General features: G+C 45.3%; 1 protein-coding gene across 2 annotated transcripts in view; it reads left to right on the forward strand.

Moving 5' to 3' along the window:
- The window catches only part of Rmc1 (regulator of MON1-CCZ1), a 27,725-nt gene continuing 9,301 nt past the window's right edge, over positions 1 to 18,424 (forward strand). The window contains exons 1-10 of one of the 2 annotated variants that reach the window (XM_004654833.2): positions 1 to 172; positions 723 to 799; positions 3,411 to 3,495; positions 6,706 to 6,762; positions 8,789 to 8,875; positions 12,522 to 12,662; positions 12,977 to 13,080; positions 15,211 to 15,300; positions 15,392 to 15,497; positions 16,609 to 16,720. In XM_004654833.2, the coding sequence (XP_004654890.1) occupies positions 71 to 172; positions 723 to 799; positions 3,411 to 3,495; positions 6,706 to 6,762; positions 8,789 to 8,875; positions 12,522 to 12,662; positions 12,977 to 13,080; positions 15,211 to 15,300; positions 15,392 to 15,497; positions 16,609 to 16,720 (961 nt within the window). In that variant the 5' untranslated portion in view covers positions 1 to 70. The remainder of the gene's footprint in view (positions 173 to 722; positions 800 to 3,410; positions 3,496 to 6,705; positions 6,763 to 8,788; positions 8,876 to 12,521; positions 12,663 to 12,976; positions 13,081 to 15,210; positions 15,301 to 15,391; positions 15,498 to 16,608; positions 16,721 to 18,424) is intronic. The other variant, XM_045134688.1, reaches the window with a different exon arrangement.

The following is an 18,424-nucleotide window of genomic DNA, read 5'->3' on the forward strand; positions in this document are numbered from 1 at the left end:
CTCCGCTCTCCGCCCCCAACCCGGCTGCACGCTGGCCGCCCCCGGGGTCCCCGCCGCCGCGGCTCCGGCCATGGGCGAGGAGGACTACTACCTGGAGCTGTGCGAGCGGCCCGTGCAGTTCGAGAAGGCGAACCCCGTCAACTGCGTCTTCTTCGATGAGGCCAACAAGCAGGTCGGGGGGCAGCAGCCGGGCGTCTAGGTGTTGACGCGCGCCCTGTGGCATTTTGTCACGAGGGAGGGCAAAAGCGGGGCCGGGCCTGCCACTGGCTTTTAAGACTTTGGAACTTCAGGGCCTGCTCTTGCATAGTGGTAAAACATTTGAGACCTAGAGGTATTTGAGTCTCTGCTTGCTTGCCTTATTTTATTTTATTATTCATTTTAATCGTGTTAAGATTATTTATTTATTCGATAAAAGAGAGAGAGAGAGAATGGGCACTCCAGCCACTGCAAACGAACTCCAGACGCATGCGCCACCTTGTGCACCTGGCTTACGTGGGTCCTGGGGAATCGAACCGAGGTCCTTTGGCTTTGCAGGCAATCGCCTTAACCACTAAGCAATCCTTCCAGCCCTCGTGTTAGGATTAGTTAAGCATCTGTAACTAGATAGGAGCCCTTTCAGTTGAGCCAGAGCTATGGGTAACATCAGAAATAAGATATTGGAAGGTTGGCGGAGCTTTCAAAAGTCAGGCCATTAACATTACTGCTTTTTTTCCCGCTCTCAGGTTTTTGCTGTTCGATCAGGTGGAGCTACTGGAGTAGTGGTGAAGGGCCCAGATGATAGGAATCCCATCTCATTTAGGTAAAGGCTTTTTTTTCCCCCCAGAATAATTTCCACTTGTAAACGAGGCAATCTTGTTCTGATTCAGGTTGTATAATTTTGTCATGGGCTCAGCTGAGAGGCCTGGAGTGTGTGTCCGGATGCAGTCCTGTCTGTAGGGATAGATAGCGGATAACTGCTGGTATAGTTTTTTTTTTTTTAATATACTTTATTTATTAGAGAGAGAGAATGGGCGCACCAGGGCCTTCAGTCACTGCGAAAGAACTCCAGATACATGTGCCTACTTGTGCAGCTGGCTTACGTGGGTCCTGGGGAATCAAACTGGGATCCTTTGGCTTTGCAGGCAAACGCCTTAACCACTAAACCATCTTCTCCAGTCCCCCCCTTTTTTTCCCTGCTGGTATAGTTTTTTTTTTTTTTTTTCTTTTTAATATTTCGAGATAGGGTCTCACTCTACCTCAGGCTGACTTGGAATTCACTGTGTAGTCTCAGGTTGGCCTGAAACTCACGGAGATCCTCCAGCCTCTGCCTCCGGAGTGCTGGGATTAAAGGCATGCGCCACCAGGCCTGGCAGGGCTGCTGGTATAGTTTTGAAGCACTTACCAGAACAACTGAGAGGGAAATAATGTGCAGCAGTTGATGTGGGTATCACGTGTGTCTCCCCCCCACCCCAGAAAAAGAACAGCTGCTTATTTCTTGTGAATGCAGAGCTCACAGATCGGCCTATCCTGGTACCTTAAGTTAGCAAGTGACTGCAGGAACGCACTTCTTCCTTTAGCCCAGGTTTTCCTAAAATGCTTGGGTGGAAGAGATGTGTTTCTCAGGGAATATAAGAAAATTGGGTAGTTTAAGGTGACTGTAAAGCCCCGGTTATGTAAGTTGGGCTGTGTGATTGACAGCAGCACTTCTCACTTTCAGAAGTGCCTCAGGTTGGATGATAATCTACCAATCACTAGGGTCCTTTAAGTTACAGAAGAAAAAGAGAAAAGTACCATGTAGTAACTTAAAAAATGTCCCAAAGCTGGGCCTGGCGACGCACGCCTTTAATCCCAGCACTGGGGAGGCAGAGGTAGCAGGATTGCCGTGAGTTCTAGGCCTCCGTGAGACTACAGAGTGAATTCCAGGACAGCCTGAGCTACAGGGAGACCCTACCCTACCTCAAAAAAACAAACAACAACAACAACAACAAAAAATCCTAGTTAAGCGAGATGCAATGACACAAGCCTGTAATCACAGCACCTCTGGGAGACGGAGCCCACGATCACTGCAAGTTTAAGACAGCCTGAGCTAAATTCTCTAAACAAAACAAAAGCAAATGAAAAATCACAGCTGGTCTGTGTCAGCTCTCTGAAATAGAAAGCAGTGAAACTCTCCCCCCCACCCCCAAGGTAGGGTCTCGCTCTAGCCCAGACTGACCTGGAATTCACCATATAGTCTCAGGGTGGCCTCAAACTCACGGCGCTCCTCCTACCTCTGCCTCCCGAGAGTGCTGGAATTAAAGGCATGAGCCATCACACCCGGGTGAAGGCTTTTTTCCTCTTATTGGCATTTGTTTGGCAGCAATCAAGAACATGAGCACGCTGTACATCATGAAGTATTCTCTGCCATCAGACTCATTCTCCCGGCACGTTTTGTCTGTGTGTACATGTGGTATGCGTGTGTGTGTGTGTGTGTGTGTGTGTGTATGTTTGTATATGTGTGGATGTGCGTGTGTGCATGCATGTGGAGGCCAGAGGTAATGACTCTCCACCTTATATTTATTGAGGCAGGGTCACTCCCTGAATGCAGAGCTCACAGTTTGGCCTGTCCAGCTTTCCCTGGCTCTGCCTCCGATGCTGGGATTACAAGCGATGTTGCTAGGGATCTGAACTTGGTTCTCAAGCTTGTGTGGCAAGTGCTTTAACCACCTCTCTAGCTCCCTCGGATGCCTTTTGTGTTTGTGTGTGTGTATGGTATATGAGCATGCATGTGCAAATGCACCTGTACCCTGTTCACGTGTGTATAGAGGCTAGAGGAGAACTAATGTCCCTCTCCTTTATTTCCTTGAGAAGGAGTCTCTCACTGAACATAGAGCTGCCAGGGTGGTTTCTTTTTTCTTTTTTTTTTGTCAGACTGGCTAACCAGCAAGCCTCAATAATTCTCCCCCCCCCCACCATGGGATTGGGTGTTACACCACACCCAGTTTTTTTCATGTGGGTGCTGGGGATCAAACTCACGTCTTCGTGTTTGAGCAGCAAGCGTTCTTACCCGCTGAACCACCCCCCAGCCCCTGGGATGCCTTTTTGCCATGGTTGAGGTAGTTGTAAGACTGGAGGTAGAACCACCCGGAACCTTGCAGGTGTTGGTTGTGAAGTGAACGGGACAAATGAGAAGTACATTTACTTAGGTCCAGTCTAGTTCTCAGGCGACATGTGTGTGTGTTTCGGTTCTTGTGTTACCCATCCTATGGCCCACTTGTCTAGCAAGTTTTCACCAGTTGGAGCTTGTTTGAAAAGAGGTCCTACTTACAGCTTGAGAAACAACATTGTATGTGAAACTAGGGTGTTTTGCAGCTTCCTAAATATTTATCTTGGGTCAGTCAGTGGTAATGGCCAAAACTCAGTTGTTTCTCTTTTATTTTCTCTCGCTAAAGAATGAACGACAAAGGAGAGGTGAAGTGCATTAAGTTTTCTTTAGAAAATAAGATCCTGGCTGTCCAGAGGACCTCCAAGACTGTGGTAAGCTTTAGCTTAAACAGAAACAAACAAATGGCCTGGAGAGATGGCTCAGCAGTTAAGGCGCTTGCTTACAAAGCTCACGACGCAAAGCCAGATGCACAGAGTGGCACCTGCATCTGGAGTTCCTAGCGCTGGATATCCAGGCTTGTCCATTCTCCCTCTCCCTTCTCCGCCCTCTCTCTCCCCTCTCTGTTTGCAAAGTAAATAAATAAAGTTATTTTTAATAAATTAAGACGAAAACATTAGAACACATTTGGAAGAAAAGGAATTGCCAAATTCTAGTGGGAAAGGAAACTTTTTAGTTGTCCTAAAGGGAACAGCTTTGTATCATTTTATTGGAGCCTTTGGATGAAAATGACATTTGACTAGGTAAATAAATTTAGCCATTAGTTCTACTTAAAAAAAAAAAAAAAAAAAGTAGTGTATATTGATCTGGAGAGTTGGCTTAGTAGTGTAGGCACTTGCCTGTGAAGCCTAAGGACCCAGGTTCAACTCCCCAGGACCCACGTAAATCCAGATGCACATGAGGCACATGTGTCTGGAGTACATTTGAAGCAACTGGAGGCCCTTGTGCATCTGTTTTTTCTCTCTAGCTGCCTCTTTCTCAAATAAATAAATTTTAAAACTTTATAGTATATTCATTGTTTAAAATGGTAGATTTCATTATAACATTTTCATATATTATGTGTTTAGCTCATGTTTCCACCCCCCCCCCATTACCCTCTCTTGTCTCCCCTCGTTTTTCCCAAATAGTCTTCCTTCTGTGTCTGCAAATGAGAGAAATATATCTCTCTTGAGTTTGGCTTGCTTCACTTATGATCTCCACATCCATGTATTTTCCCACAAATGTCTTAAAAATTGTTCTTTGTGGTTGAATAAAATTCCTTGCATTTATGTTCTGTATTTTCTTTCCGTTTTTTTCCCCCCCTAGTTTTTTGATGTAGGGTCTCGCTCTAGCCCAGGCTGACCTGGAATTCACTATGTAGTCTTAGGTTGGCCTCAGACTCATGGCGATCCTCCTACCTCTGCCTCCTGAGTGCTGGGATTAAAGGTGTGTGGCGCCATGCCCGGCTTGCATTTTCTTTTACTTTGACATTACTGATTTAAGATTAATTAATTAACATGTGTGGGTTTCTTGCCATTGTAAGTGCATGCTCATCACACTTTACATGGGTGTCTGGGCAATTAAACCCAGGCTAGCAGGCTTTGCAGCGAGCAGCTTTAACTGCTCAGCCATCCTCCCAGCACCTTCACCTCCACTTTTATTTTAAAGGACTTTGGAATTCCATGCATCTCTGTTGATTAGGAACATGGAGTTTTGTTTTTTTTTTAATTTAATTTTACTTTTTTTTTTTTTTTAGAGAGAAGATGAGCAAATAGGTGCCTCTTACCGCTGCAAATGAACTCCAAATGCATGTACTATTTTGTGCATCTGGCTTTACATAATATTGAGGAATTGAACTCAGGCTGGCAGGCTTTTGGAAATGCTTTTAAACTGTTGAGCCATCTCCCCATCCCTGTCAAGTGTACTTTCTAAAATTATTTATTTATTAGAATGGGTGTGCCAGGGCCTGTAGCCACTGCAAGTGAACTCCAGACGCATGTGCCACTTTGTGTGTCTGGCTTACGTGGGTCCTTAGGCTTTGCAGACAAGCCCCTTAACTGCCAAGCCATCTCTCCAGTCCTGTGTTTTTGTCCAGGTGTATTTTTTTTTAATTTTTTTTTTGTTCATTTTTTATTTATTTATTTGAGAGTGACAGACATAGGGAGAAAGACAGATAGAGGGAGAGAGAGAGAGAATGGGCACGCCAGGGCTTCCAGCCACTGCAAACGAACTCCAGACGCGTGCGCCCCCTTGTGCATCTGGCTAACGTGGGACCTGGGGAACCGAGCCTCGAACCGGGGTCCTTAGGCTTCACAGGCAAGCGCTTAACCGCTAAGCCATCTCTCCAGCCCCCAGGTGTATTTTTGACTGCCTGGTGGATTCCCCTTATTCGAGTCACTTCATCTGCTTGTACTCTGGCTTCTGACTGCTGGATCTGGTCGGAACAGATATTCACTGGTGGAGCATGTTACTGACACTTTAGCGCTGCGAAATATCCTACATTTCCTGGCTTGGGGTGGGGCTCAGCAATACAATGATTGTCAAGTAAACAGGAAGCCTAGGTTTGCTCCCCAGTACCACAGTCAACCAACCAAAAATAAATAAATAAATAAATAGTTAATAATTCACCATTGTCATTTGTAGAGGAAAGGCTATGTCTGAGCACGATTGGCAGAACCCTGTACCAATCTCTTCCATTGTTATTGTTAGAATTTCTCAGAAGCTTCTCATAAAACCCAGCAGCACGCCATTTCTGATAATTCTAATGTAAGAGGTGAATCTTCTTTGTCCTTTCCTTTTCCTTCTCTGACAGTCTTATGTATCCCAGGTTGGTCTGGGATTCCCTATATTGCCAAGGATGACCTTGAACTTCTGACCCCCCTCCTTCTGTTTTCCCAGCACTGGGACTCATGCTGCACGCATATACTGTCGGCTGAGCTACTTCCTAGCCCCGGGAATGGATGGTCAAAGTCAGTTCTTAAGCTTTTGTTTTTTAAGAGAGAGAATTGCCACACCAGGGCCTCAGCCACTGCATTTGAACTCCAGACGCTTGTGCTAAACCTAGAGGGTATGTGCGACTTTGCACTTGCGTCACCTTTGTGCCTCTGGCTTACGTGGGATCTGGAGAGAGATTGAACATGCATCCTTAGGCTTCACAGGCAAGTGCCTTAACCACTAAGTTATCTCTCCAGCCTAGTTCCTAAACTCCTAACTGAATATTTGGGTTAACTTTTTTAAAAACAGTATTTTATTTATTTGTTGAGAGAGGCAGATAGAGAATGGGCGTGCCAGGGCTTCTAGCTACTGCAAATGAACTCCAGATACATGTGCCACATTATGCATCTGGCTTACCGGGGAATAGAACCTGGGTCCTTAGGCTTTGCAGGCAAGTGCCATCTCGCCAGGCCTAACTTTTTTTTTTTTTTTAACTTGAATGATAACCCTGCTGACAATAAGATTGTTATGTCCTTCCTGTCTTCGAGGGTTTGTCAGTTATTTTCTGGTCACTTTAAGGGTCTGTCCATTTTCTTGTACAAGCAGGCACAGGTTAGGTTGGCTGATATGCTGCTCGATTAAGTGTTTCCCTGTGTTTTTCTTTCTTTCAGGACTTTTGTAATTTTATCCCTGACAATTCTCAGCCGGAGTACACACAAGAGTGCAAGGTATGGGTGCTGCTTCCTCCCCTTTCACCTTTGCTGTGTGGGGAGTGGTATGGGAGCCAGCCTGGAATTGTCCATAGGGAGGTGCCGGGATCCACCGCGGGTTCTTGCCGTAGCGCCAGTTTTCCCTGTGTGCACGGCCCGCTGCCTCAGCTGTGAAATGGAATTGGGGGGAGACCCTCGGAGACCAGTGCTACCCAGAGCACTGCCCTGGGCCTCCTTGATGGGCTGGCAGGTGACTGGGTGTCAGGCCTGGGTTCCCACTTGGAGGGTTTGGTGACGAGTACTTGGGTTCTTTTTCCTTCCCTGGTAGTATTTCTTTCTTTGATATCCTTATGCTTTCTTTCCTCAAGGGTAGACTCTAATCTGTGTTAATTGGATTTGCTGAGTTATAATAAACTGGGCTGGAGGGAGCAAAGCTAAAAGCGGCGGCCGTACGACAGCTGCGGGGAAACTCACCTAAGCTGCTGGGGGATGGGGAGTGGCCCTTGCTTAGCGGCATTCAAGCCCTGCAGGGTCTCTACGTGCGACAGCTCTCTCCTTATTCTCTCAGCCTTATTCCTACTGGAACTGTGTGCCCGTGGGCCACCTGGTCTGTGGTCTCTGGCTTCTCTGCTCCATTTTGGTCATGTTCACTGAAAAGCTTTTAGGCCCTTGTATTTATACTATGCCAGTTTTCATAAAGTGGTTAACTGAGAGGATTGTACCAGTTTGATTCCTAGATGGAGATGTCTATGAACTCTGCTATCTTGTATTAAACTCAGGTTTCCTGTTCTGTAGACTAGAAAAAAATTAAGATTTTTATTTTATTTTTATTATTATTTTTTTTCTTTTTTTTTAAATTTATCTATTTGAGACAGACAGACACAGAGAGAAAGGCAGAGAGAGAGAGAGAGAGAGAGAGAGAGAGAGAATGGGCGCGCCGGAGCCTCCAGCCACTGCGAACGAACTCCAGATGCATGCGCCCCCTTGTGCATCTGGCTAACGTGGGTCCTGGGGAACCGAGCCTCGAACCGGGGTCCTTAGGCTTCACAGGCAAGCGCTTAACCACTAAGCCATCTCTCCAACCCTTATTTTTATTATTTTTTTAATGAGTGAGTGAAAAAGAAAATTGGCACACCAGGGCCTCCAGCCATTGCATTCAAACCTCAGACGTGTGCACCACCTTGTGTGCATGTGACATATGTAACATTGTGTGTCTGGCTTATGTGGGATCTGGGAGTTGAACATGGGTCCTTAGACTTCACAGGCCTTAACCATTTACTCATCTCTCCAGCCCCTCCCCTGTTTTTGAGGTAGGGTTTCACTCTAGCCCTGGCTGACCTGGAATTCACTATGTAGTCTCAGGGTGGCCTAAAACTCACAGTGATCCTTCTATCTTTGCCTCCTGAGTGCTGGGATTAAAGATGTGTGCCACCATACCCAGCTAAAATTCAGGGTCTTAGATGAAGTGTTAGTACAAGAAACAAGGAAAGCTGTATTTCAAAGAGAATTTGATTTAAGCATGGATGTGCATGCCTGTAATCCCAGCATTCAGGAAGCTGAGGTAGGAGTTTGAAAGTGCCCAGGCTATATTGTGAGATCAGGGGCAGTCTGGGTTACATTAAGAAGACCTTGTCTGCAGAAAAAAAAAAATTTGATTTGTTGGTTTGTTCTGGGAAACCTCCGTTAAAAAGTGATAGTGATAGTAGAGCATTTAAACTTGGGTTTTTAAGAGATTTACATGTGTTTATGAATTAAAAAGTGATGGGGTTTTTTTTGTTTTGTTTTTTTTGGTAGTGTCAGGATGGCCTTGAACTCAGCCATACTTCTGCCTCCCAAGTGCTGGGACTAAAGGCATGTGCCGCCACACCCGGTTTATTCTTTTTTGAGAGAGAGTTGCTCATGTAGCCCAGATTGGCTTCCAACTTGCTATGTAGCCAAGGATGGCCTTGAACCCCTGATTTTCCTGTGTCACGTGGATGCTGGGATTATAGGCATGTGCCCCCTCTCCCTGCCCAGTTAAAAACAACTTCTATAATTCTTTCAGACCAAGAATGCCAACATACTAGGATTCTGCTGGACCAGTTCTACAGAAATTGTCTTCATAACAGATCAGGGAATCGAGTTTTACCAGGTATTTGCTATTTATATTTGCTAGAAAAAGCAAAGGCAGTTCATAACCTTTCAAATTCACCAGAGATGTTTTGAGATTCTAGAGTTAGCCTTTTGCTTGATCCTTCTTTTTTTTTTTTTTTTTTTAATGATAAGTAATACACTTAAAAAAGTAAGTCATACATTACTAGGTTATATTATATGGAAAGCAAAAGTTCCCCATACTCCCAGAAATGACTTGTAACGGTGTGATGCATATTCCTCCATTTTTTTTCTACAGTCAGTCATTTATTTATTGATTGTGTATAAACTTTTGCCACTGGGTTTTCCTTACATCACAGTGTGACGTGAATGAAGAGCTCCACAGTGCAGATAGACTTGCATTTACCTCACCACCTCCCTGTCATGATACCCATCACTGAACATGTTTAGACATATCTCTGTACTTACTCATGGGTGAGTCCCTTCTTGGATTGCACAGATATGCCTAAATTTCTCCCAGAAGTTTCTACTTTCTACAGCAATGTTGGAATCTTTCTTTTCTACACCATTGCCAGACACGAAAGCTAGTTTCTCTGTTACTCTTGAGTACTAGACACCTTTTCATTCAGGGGGACCACCTCATCTTTAAAAGCATGTTTTTTTAAATTTTTTTTACTTTATTTTTATTTATTAGAGACAGAGAGAGAGAGAGAGGTGTGATGAGCTAGGGTCTCCTGCCACTGTAAATGAACTCCAGATGTATGCATCACTTGGTGTATCTAGGTTTTTATGTGGGTACTGAGGACTTGAACCTAGGCCATCAGGATTTGCAAACAAATGCCTTTACCACTGTGCCATCTCTCCAGCCCCAGGCAGCCTGCTTTTTAGGTAGCTATCCTAGTGGGCATGAGGGGTTCACTCATTGTAGTTCTGATTTGCATTTCTCATGATCAGTGATGCTCATTCCCCATGCCCAGTTGCTGGGGATCAAACCTAGGGCTTGTACTTATAAGGCAAACCTTTGCCCCGACTTACCCCTCAGCCTTGGACATAGTTTTATGTACTCATTGGTCACTTACATATGTAACACTTTGCAGAAACTTCTATTCAATCCTCTGCCTGTTTTTTTTTTTTTAACTTTTTTTGGAGTGAGCTCATTTCTTTTTCTTTTTTTTTTTTTAATGTTTATTTATTTATTTGACAGAGAAAGAGGGAAAGAGAGATAATGGACACACCATGGCCTCCAGGCATTGCACACGAACTCCAGACTCATGCTCCCCCTTGTGCATCTGGCTAACGTGGGTCCTGGAGTATTGAACCTGGGTCCTTTGGCTTTGCAGGCAAACACCTTAGCCACTAAGCCACCCCTCTAGCCCTGTTTTTAAAAATTTTTTTAAGCTTTATTATAGGGAGAGCAAGTGAGCGAGCGAGAGAGACAGAGGGAGAGAGGAGAGAATTGGCATGTCAGGGCGTCAGCCACTGAAGTCGAACTCCAGACATTTGCTCCACCTAGTGGGTGTATACTACCTTGCACTTGCCTCCCCTTTGTGCATCTGGCTTATGTGGGATCTGGAGAATAGAACATGGGTCTTTAGGTCTCGAAGGCAAGTGCCTAACTGCTAAGCCATCTCTCTAGCTCCTCTGCTTGGTTTTTAATTGGATAATTTGCTTTTGTGTTGTTGAGTTATTGAAGTTCTTTATATATCTGGTCAATTGACCCCTTATCAAATATTTGATTAATATTATATATAATTACTGTGAATATTATATATATAATATTAATAAGTAGTTTATCCCAAGCTGTTGATGGCCCTTTTACTTTGTTGACTGTGTCCTGCTGTGCATCCTTCTTCTCACATTCTTCTGTTGCGTGTGTGTGCGTGTGCATGTGTGTGTGCATGCACATGTAGGGGCCAGAGGTTGACACTGAGTGTCTTTCTTGATCCTTCTTCGTTTTATTTACTGAGGCAGGATCTCTCACTTGAACGCAGAGCTCACCAGTTCAGTTAGTGTAGCTAGCCAGCTTGCTCCAGAGATCCTCCTGGGCTGTCATGTCTGCCCAGCCTGTGCATGGGTCCTGGAGATCCAATTCTGGTCCTTAAGCTTGCACAATAAGTGCTTTAGCCTCTGAGCCCTTTTCACAACCTCCTGCTTATCTTTTAATATATTCTGTGGTCTATTGAAATTGCCCCTGTGATCTCAAGTGGAACCAGTGTAGGTTTCAGGATCTTTCAGGGTTTAATTTTATTAGCTTAAGAAAGGCAGTGTATTATTTACAACTGTGGAAGTTGTCAATAAAAAAATATTTAAAAAAGAAAGGCAGTGTAATTTTGAACGAATGGATATAGAAAAGATGCATATATGGGCTGGAGAGATGGCTTAGCAGTTAAGGTGCTTGCCTACAAAGCCTAAGACCCAGGTTTGATTCCCCAGGACCCACGTAAGCCAGATGCACAAGGTGGTGTTTGTATCTGGAGTACATTTGCAGTGGCAAGAGGCCCTAGCATGCCCATTCTCTCTCTCTCTCTTGCTTACATAAGCTTTGTTTTTTTTTTTTTTTTTTTTAAAGAAAAGATGTGAGGTGCTGATGCCATGTGCTTTGCACTACGCCTTCATGAAAATCATTGTACTGGGCAGCAGGAAGAACACTGTAGATAAATGTTAAATCCATATGCACAGAAATGAAACTTCACACTTAGGCCAGCATGAAAGGACGGCTGACTTGACAGTGTGGTTCCTTTCCACCGACACTACTGTTTAAAAGCGCCGTTTGTCCTCTGTGGAAAGTGTGCTTTATAGTCATCTAGTTGGCTGCTCCCCAGCCTCTCAGCCTGATTTTCCTCATCTGTTAAGTGGGGCTGATGATGCCCGCTTCTCAAGGTTGCCCCATAATAAATACAAATAATAGTTACATACTTGATTATCTAATAGCGGGTGTGTAGGTATGAATGCTGTATGTATTTATGTACTTATTTATTGATTTTTCCAGGTAGGGTTTCGCGCTAGTCTAGCCTGACCTGGAATTTACTCTGTATTCTCAGGGTGGCCTTGAACTCACAGCAGTCCTCTTACCTCTGCCTCCTGAGTGCTGGGATTAAAGGCGTGTGCCACCACACCCGGCTTTACTTAACTTTTACTTACTGGTAGTGTTGGGGGTGGAACCCAGGGTCATGCGTGCTAGGCAAGCGCTCTACCACTGAACTATATCCCCAACTCTCGGTGGGCATGTTTTTTTTTTCTTTTGAGAGAGAGAGAAAGAGGCAGATGAAGAAGAGAGAGAGAGAACGAGAGAATGGGCTCTCCAGGGCCTCCAGCTGTTGTAAAGGAACCCCAGACGTATGCCCCACCTTGTGCATTTGGCTTATGTGGGTACTGGGGAATCAAACCTGGGTCTTTTGGCTTTGTAGGCAAATGCCTTAACTGCTACAGGTGGGTGTTTTCTACTTGTTCTTCCCTTTTCTTTCTTTTTTTATTTTTCAAGGTAGTATCTTGCTTTAGCCCAGGCTGACCTGGAATTGTCCTCAAACTCACAGTGATCCTCCTACCTCTGCCTTCTAAGTGCTGGGATTAAAGACGCATGCCACCACACTAGGCTTTTTAATTTGTTGTTTTCTTTTAATTCGCTGAAGCACTCTTCTGGTATTTTGCTGGTTTTAAGTGAAGGCTCTGTCCTTGCCCTTGCTCAGGTGCTGCCTGAGAAGAGGAGTCTGAAACTCCTGAAGAGTCACAACATCAATGTGAACTGGTACATGTACTGTCCTGAGAGCGCCGTGATCCTCCTGTCTACCACTGTCCTCGAGAACATTCTTCAGCCTTTTTATTTTAGGGTGAGAATAAGTCCTTTGCCGCCCCTCCTATCTGTTTTTAAACCCAGTCAAGCTCTTGAAGGGACCAAAGTTCCTCCAACATGAATGTCACCTCTTTAACCACTAGAGGGCGAGCTGCATGGTTCTGCCAGTTCCACAGATGATGTGTGAGGCCCGAGGCAGCTGTGGCGGCAGCTGGCGTGAGGACAGCTTGTGGTGGGATGATGGAAAGGAACAGAAGCCACTGCATGCATCTCTTCACTGATTAATGTGGTGAAAGATAAAACATGAAAAAGGGAGTTTAACAAACCTTCCTAAAACTTTCCCCCAAACAGGCTGGCACTATGTCAAAGCTGCCCAAGTTTGAGATTGAGTTACCAGCTGCGCCGAAGTCAACTAAACTTAGCCTTTCAGAACGAGACATCGCGATGGCCACCATGTATGTCTGTCCCTGAGGGTTCCTGCCCGCGCTTGCTTTTATTGACCTAAGTGGTAGGTAGGGCGAGCTAGGAGCGCTCAGTGAAAGGACTCCTAGAACAGAGAATTCGGTATAGTATCTAGATTTTATGAGTATAAGAAACCTGAGGATTGGGGCTTTTTTTTTTTTTGGTTTGGTTTTTTGTTTTTCAAGGCACGGTCTCACTCTAGCCCAGGCTGACTCTGTATTCTCAGGGTGGCCTTGAACTCATGGTAATCCTCCTGCCTCTGCCTCTGCCTCCTGAGTGCTGGGATTAAGAATTTTTTTTAAAGCTCTTACATGGTTGCCCTGATTAAGGGGGGAAAATACACACACACACACAAAATTTATCAATATTAGAACAGGGTTACTTATGTAGGAAGGTATTTGAAAATGCAGGTTCCTCCATTTTACTTATTTATTTATGAGAGATAAAACGGGTCTACTAGGGCTTCTACCTACTGCAAATGAACTCTGCAGACACATGTGCCACCGTGTATATCTAGCTTATGTGGATTCTGAGGAATTGAACCTGGGTCCTTGGGCTTGGCAGGCAAGCACCTTAACCACTAAGTCATCTGTCCAGTCCCACTAGCCCCAAATTCCTCCATTTTTAAGATTCATAATTAAGATTTCAAGCACAAGAAATTGAAACTGATAACAAACCATGTATATACCTAAAATCCTTGTTTCAGCACTCACTGTTTTGTTGCTAGGGTTGAGGAACTGGCTCAGTGGTAGAGCATTTGCCTAGGTGCTCAGGGCCCTGGGTTTGATCCCCAGTCTAAAAAAAAAAGCTTCTAAATTACTTCGGATTTTTTTAATGCATTCCCCAACTTAAAACTATTTTATTTATTTTTTAAACTAATTTATTTGAGAGCAAGAGAGAGAGAAAGAAGCAGAAAGAGAATGTATGCACCAGGGCCTCCAGCCATTGCAAATGAACTTCAGATGTATGCACCACCTTGTGTATCTGGCTTAAGTGGGTCCTAGGAAATCAAGCCTTGAACCGGGGACCTTAGGCTTCACAGGCAAGCGCTTAACCGCTACGCCATCTCTCCAGCCCTAAAACTATTTTAGTAGTAGAATGAACTTTTCTGTCCCTCCCCTCTTTGGCAGCCAGTTCAGAAAACAGGCGACGTGAGCGCAGTCTTGCTGCCATGGTGCTGGGCATCTGTTTCCTTTTCTGTCGGCCACCTCATCCCTGTAACAGGCCAGCACCCTGCTAACCACTGGGATAAAAATACACATTCAGGAACTGCTCATAGTAACACCCATTGGATGGCGATGTGAATAGTGACTGAATTTTTCTGTTGTTAAGGAATATGTACTCATTATATCAAATTTGAAAACACAAGGATAGGAAGGAAAGATAAACATGGATTTCACTCAGTGGTTACAAAACCTGAATTTCTTCCTAGTAATTTTAGATTCTGTATTTAGCTTGGTGGTTTTCTTTCAAAAGACAGTGATCAGGGCTAGAGAAACGGCTTCATGATTAGATGCACTTCCTTTGCAAGCATGCAGGCCTGAGTTCAAATCTCCAGACCCCACGCAAAACAGCTGGCCATGGCCTATAAGCCCAGTCCCACAGGGAGCAGAGACCTGAGAGTCTTTGGAGTCCTCCAAGCTCCAAAAGAGACTCTGAGCCGGGCGTAGTGGTGCATTCCTTTAATCCCAACACTCAGAGGCAGAGGTAGGAGGATCACTCTGAGTTCAAGGCCAGCCTGAGCTGGTCAGCCTGGGTTTAAGTGAGGTCTTACCTTAAAAAAACAAAACCAAAAAAAGAGACTGTGGCTCAGGCTCATAACAAGACCAGGCAGAAGAGCAAAGGAGCTGACCCCCAATGTTTCCCTCCAGCCACTGCAGTCAGGTGAACCCCGCCGCAGGCCAGCATAGGGCACACCACAAGGGCACGTTAACTGTACACACACACCATACGCAAAAAGAAAAAAGGCTGATCAAACTGTATGTAGCCTCTCCACTTGAGTTTGTAATTGGCTTTGTGCCACGGGCTGCAGATGCCTTTTACACTTCCTCTAATTCAGTAGTTAGAAGGGAGGAGTTTCCAGTGGCCAGACGTAACTTACACGTCCCCCTGTCCTCTGATAGATACGGGCAGCTGTACGTTCTCTTCCTGCGGCATCACTCTCGGACCTCCAATAGCACGGGAGCAGAGGTGGTCTTGTACCACCTTCCGCGGTACGTTTCGTCTTCTCCTCCCTCTGTCTGACCTTAAAACACAAACTAAAGCTTGCTGACCCGGCTCTCCAACCTTTCTGCTGTCTTACAGGGAGGGTGCCTGTAAAAAGATGCATATCCTGAAGTTAAACAGGACAGGGAAGTTTGCCCTAAATGTGGTAGACAACCTGGTAGTTGTCCATCACCAGGACACAGAGGTAAGCACCGTGGGTCACAAGCTGCTCTCTGCTGGGCTGTTTAAAAGCTTTGTGAAAAGTGGCAAAACTCTCTGCATAAGGTCTGGAAAGTAGTTTTTGTTTTTTATTTATGTGCATATACATTTACAAGCCCACCAAGGTCTCTTGCCACCGCAAACAAAGTCCAGATGCATGCGCCACTTTTGTGTCCCACTTTACACGGGTCCTGGGGAATCGAACCCAGGCTTGTGTGCTTTGTAGATAAGTGCCTTGTCTGCTGAGCCATCTCTCTAGCCTGGAAAGTAGTATTTTGCTGAGTTTTGGTCATTCATGCTTAAGTAGGTTTCATGTTCTGAATGGTTTTGAAAAAAAAGTCAAAAAGTGATTCCCTAACCGTTTAGTAAACAGCTGCTTTGGGGTTGGGAATGTGGTTCAGTTGGTTGAGTGTTTGCTTAACATGCATGAAGGCCTGGGTTCAAGCCCAGCACCACATAAACTGGGTGTGGTGGTACACACCTATAATCTTAGCACTCAGGAGGTGGAGGCAGGAGGATCCAAGGTCATCCTTGGCTAAACAGTTTAGGGCCAGCCTGTGATATATGATACACCCTGTCAGAGAACCAAATAAAAGACTTTCAGAAAGTAATCCTTGATTTGACCTTTGGAAAAGTTGGTCGGTTGAGCCCGCTGTGCTGGGCATCCATTGCACAACATGAGGTCAGTGTCACAGGAGTTTGTGACCTCTGTGTTTCATGTGTGGATGTGGACGACTCTCTGACCATCCTGGTTTGAGGCTGTGGGGCTCACAAGACCTGAAGCTCAGGCCCTTCTTGTCTAGGCTGTTGGCTGAACTTCTGGTATAAACAAGCCACTTCCCTCCTGTGTCTTCTTGGAGGTGGCAGCATCATGTCCTTACAGAAGCTGTTTCTGATTGAAGTGAAAAGGTCTCCCCCAGTCACTTTGAGCTCTTAAAGGAAGCATGCCACAGTGCAGGAAGTATTTGTGAAGACACAGAGATGGGAAGACAGTTGTCATGTTAGTAGCAAACTCTCTCAAGTGGATGCAAACCAGACTTGAGATGCGCAGTGGCATGGAATGTAATTACCAGTACTATTTCTTGTCTTCCCTGTAGACGTCAGTAATTTTTGACATCAAATTACGGGGCGAGTTTGATGGCAGTGTCACCTTCCACCACCCTGTGCTTCCAGCTCGATCGATCCAGCCCTATCAGATCCCTGTGGCAGGTAAAGTGGAGGTCCACGACCGATGTCGCCCCATCCCCCCCCCTCCCGTCCCCCAGCCCTGAGCTCTGGGAGGCAGGTTCACATGGGATGAGGAACACATAGGAAATCGCAGGCCTGCTTCATTTTGCGGAGGGACATTTGTTTTCTGTTGTAGTTTTGACTGTAGGGATTAAACCCAGGGCTCTACAAATGCTAGGCAAGCTCTACCATTGAGCTACACCCCCAGGTAATTTGTTCCAGCTCTGAAAAAAAGTGTTACTCCTGTTGATTCTCTTAGCTGAAATTGTACCACGAAAAGCACCTTATATGATGAATGAAACTTCCCTTGAGGAAACACTGTTTTCTTTTTCCCGAGCTTTCAAATGGAGAGCTGAGATTTCCCATTGAAGCTGTAAGATAGTTTTTAAATATTTTTTTTTTACTGGGTGTGGTGGCGCACGCCTTTAATCCCAGCACTCAGGAAGCAGAGGTAGGAGGATCACCATGAGTTCGAGGCCACCCTGAGACTCCATAGTGAATTCCAGGTCAGCCTGAGCTAGAGTGAGACCCTACCTTGAAAAAACAAAACAAAAAAAATTCTTTTTTACTTGAGAAAAGGGGGAGGGAGGGAAAAGAGCATGCTTGTGCTGGGGTCCCCTGTCATTGCAAACGCGAACTCCAGATGCACGTGCTACTGTGTGCATCTGGCTCTACATGGGTACTGGGGAATTGAACCTGGGCCATCAGGCTGTACAAGCATGTGCCTTTAACTGTTGAGACATTTCCTCAGCCAAACATAGTTAATCTTCTTTTTTATCTAGGGTCTTGCTCTAGTGCAGGCTGACCTGGAATTCACTTTGTAGTCTCAGGCTGGCTTCAATCTCACAGCAATCCTCTGACCTCTGCCTCTCAAGTGCTGGGATTAAAGGCGTTCACCACCATGCTTGGCAAGATAGTTAAATCTTGATTGGCACTTAACACTGGCTATTTGCCTGTGACCCTAGAAGTAATTTGATTGGCTGTTAGTGACCTTTTCTGTGTTTTTCACACAGTGCCATAGTTGTAATAGACACTGCCAGAGGTCACAGTAACAGCTGGTGGCTGTGGTTCTTAAGAGAGGCATTCCTGGGGTGGAGAGATGGCTTAGAGGTCAAGGCAGTTGCCTGCAAAGCCAAAGGATCCAGATTTGATTCTCCAGGACCCACATAAGCCAGATGCACAAGGTGGCACATCTCTCTGGAGTTTGTTTGCAGTGGTTGGAATCGCTGGTGCACCCATCTTCATTCTCTCTCTCTCAAAATGTCAGCTAGCATGTATAACCAGTTGGCCCAGCCTATTGCACAAGAGTTACTGTGCCTTTTGCAGAGCCAGTTAGGAACCAAGCTCCTGGTGATGGGTTGGCTCTGCCTTCAGGCAGCCTTCCTGTGCTCTTGCTGGATCACACAAAAGCTCCACCTTTTATTTTTATTTTTTTATTAACAACTTCCATAATCGTAAACAATATCCCATGGTAATGCCCACCCCCCCCACTTTCCCCTTTGAAACTCCTCTCTCCATCATATCCCCTCCCCCTCTCAGTCTCTCTTATTTTGATGTCATCATCTTTTCCTCCTATTACGATGGTCTTGTGTAGGTACTGTCAGGCACTAAGGTCATGGATATCCAGGCCATTGTGTGTCTGGGGGGAGTACGTAAGGAGTCCTTCCCTTCCTTTGGCTCTTACAT

The sequence above is a fragment of the Jaculus jaculus genome, chromosome 15 (assembly GCF_020740685.1).
Source record: "Jaculus jaculus isolate mJacJac1 chromosome 15, mJacJac1.mat.Y.cur, whole genome shotgun sequence".
Classification (NCBI taxonomy): Eukaryota; Metazoa; Chordata; class Mammalia; order Rodentia; family Dipodidae; genus Jaculus; species Jaculus jaculus.